This window comes from Daktulosphaira vitifoliae, unplaced genomic scaffold, assembly GCF_025091365.1.
Source record: "Daktulosphaira vitifoliae isolate Bord-2020 unplaced genomic scaffold, ASM2509136v1 Scaffold_2, whole genome shotgun sequence".
Taxonomy (NCBI): Eukaryota; Metazoa; Arthropoda; class Insecta; order Hemiptera; family Phylloxeridae; genus Daktulosphaira; species Daktulosphaira vitifoliae.
The window spans coordinates 37,152,238-37,165,293 of record NW_026099573.1 but is presented as its reverse complement, the minus strand read 5'-3'; the positions used below and the strand labels follow the sequence as shown (position 1 = coordinate 37,165,293).

General features: G+C 26.3%; 2 protein-coding genes across 2 annotated transcripts in view; both read left to right on the top strand.

The window, feature by feature from the left end:
- Positions 1–2,629: 2,629 nt before the first annotated feature.
- LOC126897608 (uncharacterized) overlaps positions 2,630–13,056 on the top strand; it is a 15,503-nt gene continuing 5,076 nt past the window's right edge. Inside the window, exons 1-6 of the mRNA XM_050671331.1 lie at positions 2,630–2,769; positions 3,027–3,071; positions 3,172–3,222; positions 3,317–3,343; positions 4,833–4,880; positions 5,151–5,198. Coding sequence (XP_050527288.1) covers positions 2,680–2,769; positions 3,027–3,071; positions 3,172–3,222; positions 3,317–3,343; positions 4,833–4,880; positions 5,151–5,198 — 309 coding nt within the window. The 5' untranslated portion in view covers positions 2,630–2,679. The remainder of the gene's footprint in view (positions 2,770–3,026; positions 3,072–3,171; positions 3,223–3,316; positions 3,344–4,832; positions 4,881–5,150; positions 5,199–13,056) is intronic.
- On the top strand, positions 11,131–13,049 carry LOC126897607 (uncharacterized). Its single transcript, XM_050671330.1, has 2 exons — positions 11,131–12,779; positions 12,824–13,049. The coding sequence occupies exons 1-2, from the start codon at positions 11,562–11,564 to the stop codon at positions 12,920–12,922; spliced, it is 1,317 nt and encodes a 438-aa protein (XP_050527287.1). The 5' UTR covers positions 11,131–11,561; the 3' UTR covers positions 12,923–13,049.

The following is a 13,056-nucleotide window of genomic DNA, read 5'->3' as shown; positions in this document are numbered from 1 at the left end:
ACAAATTTAAAAATCGCTAATTTTCGAAATTTTTTCAATTTTTTTTACTTAAAAGTGCCATAACTTTTTCAAAAATGAACATATCAATATAATTCTTTTTTATATAGATGCATAATATCATTATCTTTCATTTGGTATATTTTTTTCATAAATTTAACCCTTAACCTGCCCACATAGGGGAATTTAAAATGACAACTTTTTCACAAAAAATTAATTTTTTTAACTTAAATTTTGAAAATGTTCCGGAAGGTCTGACACTTTTATATATATCTTAAATTAAAGCTAATGTAATATACTTTATCATGAAAAAAAAAAATTTCGGACTTTATCTTATCTTCACGGTAAAAATGGCTACCGAATGCTATTTTTGTGTGAAAATTTTCGATTTTGTATTTTACATTGTATAGATCAATACAATTTTTTCATGAGAAGTATTATTTATAACACATCTTTCATTCGACATGATCAAATCTAAAAAATGCATTTATAAAGTAGAACTTTTTGAACTTAAGTTTTGAAAGTGTTCCGGAAAGTCTGACACTTTTATATATATCTTAAAATAAAGCTAATGTATTTTGTTTTCATGGTGTAAATAGTCATCAAAGTTAATAAAAAAAATTCGATTTTCGTAAATAAATTCGTTTTTATATTTTTAACTTTATAATGCTATAACTTTTTGAAAAATGTATAGAAAATGTATTAAGTTAAAAAAATAAAAACAAATTTATTTACAAAAGTCGTATTTTTTTATTAACTTTGATGACTATTTACACCATGAAAATAAAATAAAGTCCGTATTTTTTTTTTTCCATAATAAAGTATAACACATTAGCTATATTTTAAGATATATATAAAAGTGTCAGACTTTCCGGAACACTTTCAAAAGTTAAGTTGAAAAAAAAAGTTTATATGTAATGTTATATAATATTATTTTTGGGAGAAGATAAATTAAATTTAGCATTCTTCCAAATAAAGAGAACTATCCTTCACCTATGCTTACAACTATCCAAAAATGTTAAAAAAGTAAATGAGCAAATATAAAAAAATAATTTATGCAATTTGAATCAATTAAAATACACTATTTTCTTAAAAAAGTTTGTAGTTATTGTATAATTTTTTTTATTTTAATTTCTAGAAAATTCGTTTACAAGTGATAAGTTTAAATATTTTATGATAATTTAGCGTGTAAATTAAAAACTAAACAATATATATAATAAAATAGTAATTATAGGATCAGAACTCAGTTTTTATAAGTAAATTTAATTTTAAGTTGTGATGGAGTCACGTTACCACTATTGTAGAAAATTATTATAATAAAACACCTAAACCTAGAAGTATAACACTTATGTAATGTTTAGATTAATTGTAATTCCCCAAATTATTGTTACTAGATCAGGAAGCAAATATTTATAAACCTTTTTGAAAATGATTACTATATGAATTTTATAAAAAGACAAACAAAATATTTTAGTATATAAGATGAAATGGAATGAATTGAAAAGGAGAGAAAGAGAAGACCTCGGGAGTACCGAAGGTAATCTCTTTCCTCGTGATACGTTTGTGACATTAAGTTTTTATTATGTGTATTATTTATTTATCCGGTTTTAAGTGTATCAATATTTTATATGTTTTATTTTGATTGATTATATCTTTATTAACTACATTTTGCGTTATTATTGAACTACTAAAACTATAAGTTAGAACAAAAAGATTGTTCCATATTTAAATACAACAATATGTCACCTACATGTATAAAAATGATTACATCTTATTATGTGCTATTATATTAAGTGATAATATAACACCACACATAAAATAAATTATAGATTAAAATAATATTTTTCGTTTTTTCTGTAAAATGGATTAATAACTCGTTTACAAAAATTTCAAGCTCTTAGAATTTAAGAGAATAAATTTTAATTATTCCAAAAAAAAAAAAAAAATTAAACGTGTAATATTTAGCTAGTCAGAATTAGCTGCAAAGATCGTATTTAAAAATGATTTAATCAAGTATTATAGATTTATTTAAAAATATAATAATAGTAGTATAAATATTACAAATTCTCCTATTAAATTGTTAAATAATTACATAAAACTAATAACTACTATCTATTTGGAATTTATGAAAAAAAAAAAAAAACATTTACAAAGAAAAATGTTAGAAATTTTAGGTTAATGTGAAGTTGAGAAGGTATTGTTTTTGTGGTTGTATTAGTTATTTATGTCTGTCCATGAAAATTCTCAGCTCTTACTGGACCGATTTTAATGAGAAATACGCCAAAGAATCCCGATTTTATCTAGCTGTACCTAATAACAGCAAAAATTTAAAACAAAAACATAATTTATTAAAAATATTTATATTAAATAATTGTTCATACAATAATTAATAATAATAGTATAGTTTTATAAATTTATGTGCAAAAATAAATAGCAATTATTTTCACACATTATACATAGTAAAAGCATAAATAATATATTTTTGTCATCGATAATATGAAAAATATGTTAATATATTATAGTTTAAAATAATTTTCGTTTATTTTTAATATTTTATTTACATAAATACGTAAAAAAATGCATACATTTAATGGGAAATTATTACAATATATTTTATAATATTAGTTGTTCAGTTATTTTATGATATAATTTATACATTTTAAATCTTAATATTCTTGTGAAATGTTTTATAAAACATATTATTTTGTTTTAATTCTTGCGATTGATTTTTTGTTTGATGATGTTTTTGGAAGCATTATTTTAATTGGCAAAGTAATTTGAAAAGCTTATTAAGTGAAATTTAATTTAATAATATTGTTAAGATGCTTTTTATTTAATTTCTATGTGACATTTGTTAGTGTAAAATATCATACCTAATACTTTTTTATAACTAAGAAAATTTTCATATACTTTTCTTCATAAGCACATTAAATTATTATTTATAAAATTAATAATTTGTTATGCTTATTATAATTAATAATACCAAATGTGTATTACAAATTTTCAAATATGCTTTTTTTTTTATATAGAAAGGTGTGATGGAAATTATAAATTTGAAAAATAAATCGGATTTTGTAAGTGTCAATCATTATTAGATTTATTTATTAAACCTTATGAATTAAACTCTTTTGAATTCAAAATCTGTCTTATTAACATTCATTGGTTATATTTTAGGATTATGACGCTAAAATGATTACTATACCTGGTTATTTAAAATCTTCAACAGTATGTTTATTGTGAATTGTTACTACTTATGTTGTGATATAATTTTGCAATGATTAATAAAAACATTTTGTTAAACAATTTTTTTTTATTTTAGACTTTGCAGTGTGGTTCTGTAGCGATCGTAAGGAGTTATTTTAAGTAGTTTTATAATCGGTTTAATTAATAAAAGATCAGGGAGTAAATAACAAAAATGATCATCTCACCCTATTCATTATGTGTACACAATTTTATAAAATTATAGTTATTATGTATTTTTATTTACAAAAAAAATAAAAAACAGGATTGAGTGGTATAAAATTTCAAGTTATTCGAAAATTCCAAAATCAAAAACATTAAAGTTCAATGTTATGATTTTAACATATCGACTGATTACATGCTAATTGGCATATATATTATTTTCGTGAGCAGTCTATTTCAAATCCTTCCTGTACTTAGTTTTTTATTGGAATTTAGAAAAAAAACATAATAAAATTTTTTATTTATTATTGTTAAAATTTTAATAGGATCAGTGTATTTTCGAAAAAATAATCGAAAAATGAAAGAAGATGATGTATTTATACAGAACTTTTATGATTTTTGGTTTTAAAATTATTTAATTTTTAAAATACAGAATGGTTTTTTAGAAAATTTCATTTTTTATGTCAATTTAATTTTATAATATTTTTCTTTTTCTAAAATTGAGGTTTTTTTTTAATTTTTGGCGACGATAGGTTCGACTAGATTAAATTCGAGTTATTTTGACGTAATGACCAATACAATTAGTCTAGTGAGTGCTAAATATCTTCATGAACCGGCATAAAAAAAAGACACGCACCATCACAATTCCAATAACTTTTCAGTTTCGCATTGAAGCTAAATAATAGTGATTTGGGGTAATACTGTGCATTTTATATGGAACAATCATACGCGCTTATTAAAAGTGGATTGCCATATCCAAAAAAACATTATGTTGGAAAAATGAGCGAATTGTTAGTAACAATTATATAAGTAAATATTTAAAGGAATAATTTATAAATGTTATTTCACAAATTTCCCATAAATAATTAGGGTCTCATAACAGAGCAATTCACTTAGCTTGAACAACATACATGATCGAAAAATAATTTAATAATTTAGTTATTTATTTCTTTTATTTCAATGTTTTTCTTCAATTTTTCAACCATAATTTTTTTTTTATATTCATCCCTTATACACTATTAGGACGTCAACTTTAATTTCTCAAATGATAATACACATAATTAACTAATTATTTAATTGATAATGATCTAATGAAGGAAATGGCTGGTTGATAATTACTTTAGGATCAGTATTTTAGAAGTTATTAATAATTTATTTTAATGACTGGTGGTGAAGAGTGGGTGCTGTTATTTTTATAACTAAAGATTTTCCGTCCGTACCCTTCCTCTTACTTAGATATAAATCTGTCAATGTAAATTTCGAACTTATAGAAGCAAATAAATAAAATATTAATATTATTTTTCGATAAATTAAGTTTTACAAAAAAAATGAATCATCTTGCACATAATAGTGTTTATTTTAAGTTTGAAATCACCAGAATAAAATTTCTAATAATAACCAAACAGAATAATTGTGTTATAATTATATTTCAGAATTTTGTACGTAAGAAAAAAGTTTTTGCAGAAATTTTTTTGAATTATGTAAGTATTTAATCAAAAATATGCTCAGCAAAAGAGTATAGAATAAGCCTCCTCTATAAAAAAAATGAAAAATTTACTTTTAGTAAGTAGATTTTTATTTTGTCGGAAGAGGTTGGTACTAATTTTTTTTATTTGTAGTTTTTCTATAAGAAAATATCTTGAGCTCGTAGATATCTATAATAATAATAAAAAGAATTATAAATCAAATACTAATAAAATTAATTGTATTTATTTTTAGTAATAAATACCGATATTTGTTTATTTTTTTAGAATGAACAAGTTGTTGAAAATCCAAACATCAAAATAAATCTTAAAATCGTAAGCAACTTTTATTATAAATGTTAAACAATTTAAGCATATAATTTGTTTACGTCTATAAATCATTTTATAACTAAAATATTGATACATATTTTAGCTTCGATGCGAAGCGGAGAAGATATTAATTTTACTATGATGTGTTTTTTTTTTTTTATGTCTGTTGCCACTTTTTTTCAGCTCTCACTGGACCGATTTCTTTCAAAAATACGTCAAAAGATCACAAATCGTATNTTGCTTTTGCAATTATCCATCAATTTTTTAAAATTAAACACTATCTACAGATTTGCATCGAAGCGTTTCTTATGATAGTGATTTTAATCACTGTCAGATTAAATCTATACTGGACCCAACTATGCAATGTCTCCACTATGCCGCGACCCCACTGTGCTACCGTTTTTTATTTTATGAATATTGATTTAAATTTGACTATTATTTATTTTTTTTAATTTTCTCTTAGTGTTGAAAATCTTAACTTATTACATAACAATTTCTCGCTACCGATTTGTCCACTGTCAAGATTTATTATTTTATTGTTGACCACTTAATTATTAAAAAATAAGTATAATATTAACAATATTTATTTGGTTTCTTTGTTTCGTATTTTAGTTAATTTATCAATCATGAAGTATTTTTCATGTTTTTCATAACTTTGATTGTGTATCAGTCCATATAAATAATGTGTATACACATTACTTAAAACCATCGATAATATATTGTTATATTAAATCGATAGTTTTGAAGTAACATTTACATAAATTGAAATTTTAAGAATATTTCTTTACTATTTATTTTTTATTTTTAATGTTCCATTAAAAACACATTTCATTTAATAACGGATAAAGTCAATACAGGTTTTACTCTTTTAACATTAGCCTATCAAGTTCTCTTATAATGATGATTATTCTGAGAAATTTTTTTGGCTTTGCTAATTACTTATAATTATATCTCTATTTATCTGTTATAAAATAATTTTTAGGTACTTTCATAATACCTTATAATAGTGTCTTTTATTTATTTTTAATGGGAACATATATATTTAATTAACTTAAATAATAGAGAATTATCTATATATAATTATGACTAGTCGATAGTAAATTTTGAACCCGAAGTTCTTAAATTATTATTAACTGAGTTATTCAAAGTTATTAACTAACTTATATACCTAAGCAGAAGGAGTGCGACCTAAAAATATTTAGTGATAAAAATAACAATACCCTCGTTTCACTTCTAGTCCATACATTAAATTGTTAATAGCTTCTGAAATATTAAATCAAATTTAATTATTTTTTAAATTAGATTATTTTCTATTTTATTCACTAATTAAATATGTATTAAAATATTTAAAAAATAATATCGATTCCCAATATGGTTTAGAGATACGAACATATACATCATACATATACACATATATTTTAATATATATACTACTAAACGCATAAAACATCAATAAATACATCTTACAATAAAATAAATAGAATTTTATGAAATATTAAATTTATCCCCATAACTTGATGGTAACATGGTTGTGAAACTAAAAAAACAAAAAACCCAGCACAGTGGGGTCGCGGCATAGTGGGGATGTTGCATAGTTGGGTCCAGTATAGATTTAATCTGACAGTGATTAAAATCACTATCATAAGAAACGCTTCGATGCAAATCAGTAGATAGTGTTTAATTCTAAGAAATTGGTGGATAATTACAAAAGCTACATTATCTGCTAGTTTCTTATTAATACCCTGATTAAGATAAAGTATGTCGAATGAAAAAGGGATTATTAAAAAATATTATTTCTCATAAAAAAATTGTGTTGATTCGTACACTTTTCAATGAGTTATAGCATTATAAAGTTAAAAATGTAACCAACCCAACCCAACATCAACTCCTATTTCCTTAATTATATCCAGATTAGTAATTATTTTAATTATATATTATATAATTTTTATAATTAATTATTTTCAAATTATTATTGATTTTTAATATGTTAAAAGTAATCATTTTGAACCTACTTCTTTTTGTTCTTTAAAGTGAAAGTTTTAATAAAAAAAAAATGAATTTATTACCATAACTTTTAACTCAACTTGCAAGTTTGAAATAAATATTATTAAATAGAAAAAAATGAAATTGGTAGATTATTTCAAAAACAACAATAACACTTATTCCCTTAATTTTACCCCGATTTATAACTATAATATATGAATACATAATAATTACAGTAATTAAATTGAGTATGAAAGTGGTATTCAATAATATAATATTGTAATTTTTACGGAGATATTATAAAAATAAAAAGGAGTTGTATATTCATATACTTTTAATGCGTATACAAATTTAAAGGAATTTATGCAATACTTTTTAATAAAAAAATTTTGTTACTTATGAATAAATACACTAAACAAAAGGAACTTTCATCAGAAAAAAAATATACTTTTCTAAATAAACTTTTCGTGATGTTTTCAAATGTGCAATTAAACTTTTTCTATTACTTCTAAGTTTTAATATTATTACTTATTATTAAAAAATAAGTATTTACATATAAAAAAAAATAATTAAGAACAAAAAAAATTGTATTAAATTAATACTGATTTTGATTTTTAATATGTTAAAGGTAATCATTTTGAACCTATTTTTTATTGTCTTTTAAAGTGAAAGTTTTAATGAAAAATACCTTCTCAGCTTCGCATCGAAGCTAAAAAATGAATTTGTTACCATAACTTATAGTTCAACTTGCAAGTTTGAAATTGACATTATTAAATTGAAAAAAATGAAATTTTTAAGATTAATATGCAATCTGGAAATTTTATAATTACTAATTACAGTACATTTGTCAGAAAAATTCGATTTTTTTACATTTTTATCGTAATAGATAACTGAAATAGAAAGAATAGTAATCATATCCTAATAACTTTTGGTGTTTAAAAAAATTCTGCAATTGAAATATTCAGAACTTAATTAATTTTAATAATTTACTTTAATTAAATGAACCAATCAAACCAAAGTAGTTAAAAAGATTTACTCAATTGAGCATATTATCAAAAATATAATTATAATTGTAAAACTCCATCGTTAACTTCAGGTGAAACTAAAAATCATTTTTTTTTTAAATTTATGATTTATATAGCAAAATATTACTAAAAAATTTGGCATATTATAGACTGGTAGTAGCACACAGAAATAGAGTTAAAAAATTAATAAATTATAAAGTAAAATTATTTACTTTTGTAGTTGAATACTTTTATCATATCAAATTTAATTCGACAATAAATAATTTAAGAATATTAAAAATTAATGATTTTAATTGTTTGTATGGACAAATCTAGTTAAGCTACTTTTTATTTGAATAAGGAATATTTTTTTGATTTTTAAGAGTAATAACTTAAACTAATCATTAACTTAAATATCATAAACTTAAATGAATCATTTGACGTATCGTTGAAAAAAGTAGGTCTAGTGAGGGTTGGCAAAATAAATCGTAGCCAGAAAAAGAACCACATAGTAAAATAATATTAACATGAATATCAATTTCTTCTCACGAGGGGAGACTATAGTGATAAGATCCTTTATATTTATTGAAATTATTGAATCTAAATGAGATAAATATCAAATGATTTGAAAATTCTATTCTAACTCAAAAAAAAAATGCAAAATTTTAGAAGCCACAAACGGATTTGAACCTCGTACCCTAGGCGTTAAAGATCAAGGTGTTACCCATTCGGCAACTATTCGTTGATTTTTGTTGCATGATAAAATTGGCTATTTAAGCTAACTCAAATTTAAAAATTACTTTTTCGACTTTAAAAAAGTAAAAAATGTTAATAAGTATAATATCATATGTCTTATGAACTTTATTCTATGTCAATGAAATTATATAATATTCATGAAAGTCAGTTTATTCCCCTAATAAAATATTTTAAAATAAAATAAAATACAAAACCTAGAATTTTAATAAAAAATAGCATATTTTTAAATACGGTAGCCTTTTGCGCATAGAAGATAGGTCGTCGGGACAAATTTTTTTTTTTCATTTAGTAGTACATAAAATAAGCTTTAATTTGATATATGTTTAAAGGACGCAGTATTTCCGGAACATTTTCAAAAATTAAGTTGAAAAAGTTAGTTTTTGTAAAAAAGTTGCTATTTTAAATCCCCCCTGTGAGCAGAATAAGTGTTAGATTTTCAAAAAAAAATGATATCAAATGAAAGAAAATTACCTAAGGTTTCAATATAAAGAAATATTATTTTGATTAGTTAATATTTGAAAAAGTTATGGCAGTTTTAAGTACAAAAAACATCGTTATAAAAGGTGATTTTTATCGCAAATATTACATTTTTTTTATAATTTCGACAGCCATTTGCACATAGAAGATAAGGTGTCGGGACAAATTTTTTTTTTTCATTTTATAGTACATAAAAAAAGCTTTAATTTGATATATGTTTAAAGGACGCAGTATTTCCGGAACATTTTCAAAAGTTCAGTTGAAAAAGTTCTATTTTTTATACAATGTTTCAAAGTTTGAACCCCCCCTATATAAGGGGAAATTGTCTAATTTTAATAAAAAGTATGTCAAATGGAAGATGTACTTATAATGTATTTAGAAAAAAAAAAATTGTGCTGATACATGCATTTTTCGAAAAGTTATAGCATTTTTAAGTTGAAAATTAAAAATTGAAAATCGAAAATTTTAACACAAAAATAGTGTTTTTTTAACTACGGCAACCGTTTACATGCAGAAGATAAAGTGTCGGGACAAATTTTTTTTTTTCATTTTATAGTACATAAAATAAGCTTTAATTTGATATATGTTTAAAGGACGCAGTATTTCCGGAACATTTTCAAAAATTAAGTTGAAAAAGTTAGTTTTTGTAAAAAAGTTGCAATTTTAAATCCCCCCCCATGAGCAGGTTAAGTGTTAAATTTTCAAAAAAATTATATCAAATGAAAGGAAAATATCTAAGGTTTTAGTTTAAAAAAAAATTATGTTGATTTGTTGATTTTTGAAAAAGTTATGGAAGTTTTAAGAAAAAAAAGTGAAAAAAATGACAAAATTTGTCGATTTTTAAATTTGTAATTTTTTTGGATATTTCCCCCATTTGCGGGGAACGAGGGAAAATTTTTAAATTTTTAAGGGTAATGTCTTCAACTAGATACAATTTGTGATCTTTTGACGTATTGTTAAAAGAAATCGGTCCAGTGAGAGCTGAGAAAAAGTAGTGACAGACACAAAAAAAAAAAAAAAAAAAAAAAAAAAAAAAAAAAATAAAAAAAAAAATAAACACATCATGGTAAAATTAATACCTTCTCAGCTTCGCATCGAAGCTAAAAGCACAATATTAAAATTATTTTTTGATTAATTATGTGGTCAATGATAAAAGAATCACTATAAAAAACAATTTTATATTATACATATTATTATATAATATATCACTGACTTGGTTCTAAAATTCATAGACGGTATTCTTTGTATTCTTGTATTTGTTATATCTTTGCAATTCACACGTGTATACATAGAACAAATGGTAATTAAAAAAAAAAAAATTATAAAAATATCCGTTAGTGAATTTAAACACCACACCGACAATGAATATTAGATTGTGAATTAGATCTCTTGCTGACAGTATGTGTCTTACAGTCATGTAGTGATACAAAGAGTATAGTAAAGCAGGGACATAAATTTGTGAAAAATTATAATTGTATAAAGAAATATGTTAGCAGCAATAAAATAACAGTTATACAATAATTTAAGTCATCGACTCTAATTATGTAATGATCCAATTAAATTACTTGATGTGGAATTTCATAATTTTTAAGTCTTTATTAAATATTCCATATTATTTTAATTTTTAATTAAAAAGATGGAATAAATAGAATATCAATATTATACATTTTTACTGTAGTTATTCATTACAATAAATATTTGAAATTTAGAACCGTTTAGTTTATTTTCCTAAAATTTCTTTCAAATTATTGAAGTCTTTTCAAAAAAAAAAAAAGTTTCAATTATGCTTTTTACTATTCAAAAAATGCCTGCAGGGGAATCCGCAAGGATTACGGGCTTAACAACCCCGCGGACCCTAGTTATTTCAGTGGGGGTGGCAACACGTACCACTGCTCTTAGCCGGTCATGACTTTGGTTAGTTGGGACCGGTAGGCCTGGGCATACCTGCTTGCTAACAGCGAATAGGCCCCCCTAACCCAGCCATACCAAGTGAAAGGGTTGCTAACTTGTCACAGGGTAGTTAGCCGAAAGGTAAAGTGACCATTGGGATCCTCTATGGCACCTGGCGCACCATAGAGTATACAGCCTTATCACAGTATCGAGCTCTGCTGTGACGGACCTTTATTTCTCGACTTCTCGTGGGAACTATATGGACAAAAACATAGAAAAACCACAAAACAACGAACTTGTGACGATCAGGGATCCTACGGACAACCTGTCGGAACAAGATCGTGAACTGGCGACTCTTCTCAGAAGAATCGCCGAACTTGAAGGTCTCAATGCCAACAACGGGACACTTGGTGAACCGTCTACTAGCAAAGAGACAGCAACGTCAGCAAATGTAGACCAGGAATCGCAAGATCAACTGGGAGCAGTAGCTGACAAAATCGAGGGTCTAAAACTTAGACCTGAGAAACTGAGCGGCAGTCAGAGGCGCAAGCTGAAGAGGAGCCGAGCAAACATGGAGGGGCAGAAGAACCTACCAAAGGAGGGAGACAAGGGAACCGATGACTTGAAAAAGTCAAAGGGAACCGAAGCTCAAAAACCTGAGGACAAGGGGCAAGAACCTCCATGTAAGAAAACTCATTGGGTACCGACCTACAGGGACGTGGTAACCGATGATAAAAAAGTGGCTCTGGTCCTCGCAGGCTACCCCACTAACAAGTTGACCACAGAGCACGGGCTACTCATTGAGTCTTGTGTTGGAGACTTGATACTGTCGGGTACTGATGGAACCGACGTACCAAGGTTTGAAGACACCAGACTCACTGATGGAGCACTTGTGATCAGTGCAGCCCAAGAGAGCTCTCTTAAGTGGCTCACTGACCATGTCAACTTGATAAAACCTTGGGACGGTGCAGAACTCCATTTGGAAGCCTACAACCCGATCAAGTATAAACGGATGGTCACTCACATACCAGGGCTGCCAAAAGAGTCCAAGAAGATCTTGGAAATTTTGGCAAAACAAAACCCAGGGCTGAACACGGCGATCTGGAAAGTCCACCATGAGACAGAGGTTGGCCCGAAAGGACAAACTCTGTTCCTAAGTGTGGACGAAAACAGCATGGTCAAACTAAAGGAACTGAAGTGCAGTCCATATTTTGGAATGGGCAGAGTTTGCTTCACAGATTATGTTGCCAAGCAGCCACCAGCCCGGAAGGATGTGAAAAAATCCACACCTCAAAAATCTGGGAAGAGGAAGGCTGAGGAATCACCAGTGCCACTCGGGAAAGGAGGTAAGGCACAGGTTAGGAACAAACGGACACACTTCACTCCTGCCTCGAAAGGGAAGGGAGGAAGTGTGTTACGTAAGGGAAAGGGACCCAGGAAACCGCCACCCTCAATAACGGCCACAGCTGAGGGGAACCTCTCCACAGATCCAAAAGGAAATGTNTCACAGCTGAGGGGAACCTCTCCACGGATCCAAAAGGAAATGTGGAGAGCGAATCCAAGGCACGGTCGCCACCTAGGAACGGCGGTGGGACACCACCCACAGGGGGGGCTGTGTGACACAGGGACTGTTTCAGACACCTGTATCACACCAAGTACAGCGTGCTTTCTTAAGCGTCAACATCAGTTTTTCTGAATGGCTGACAATAGAATTCAATTCACGCAAATAAACCTGCATCACAGTAAAGGGGCCA

What these genes read in the sequence shown, in the direction of transcription:
- LOC126897607 (XM_050671330.1), top strand. Translation starts at nt 11,562, where the DNA reads ATGGACAAAAACATAGAAAAACCACAAAACAACGAACTTGTGACGATC. An exon ending in CGGCCACAGCTGAGGGGAAC is followed by an intron (nt 12,780 to 12,823) that starts CTCTCCACAGAT and finishes GCTGAGGGGAAC; the next exon opens with CTCTCCACGGATCCAAAAGG.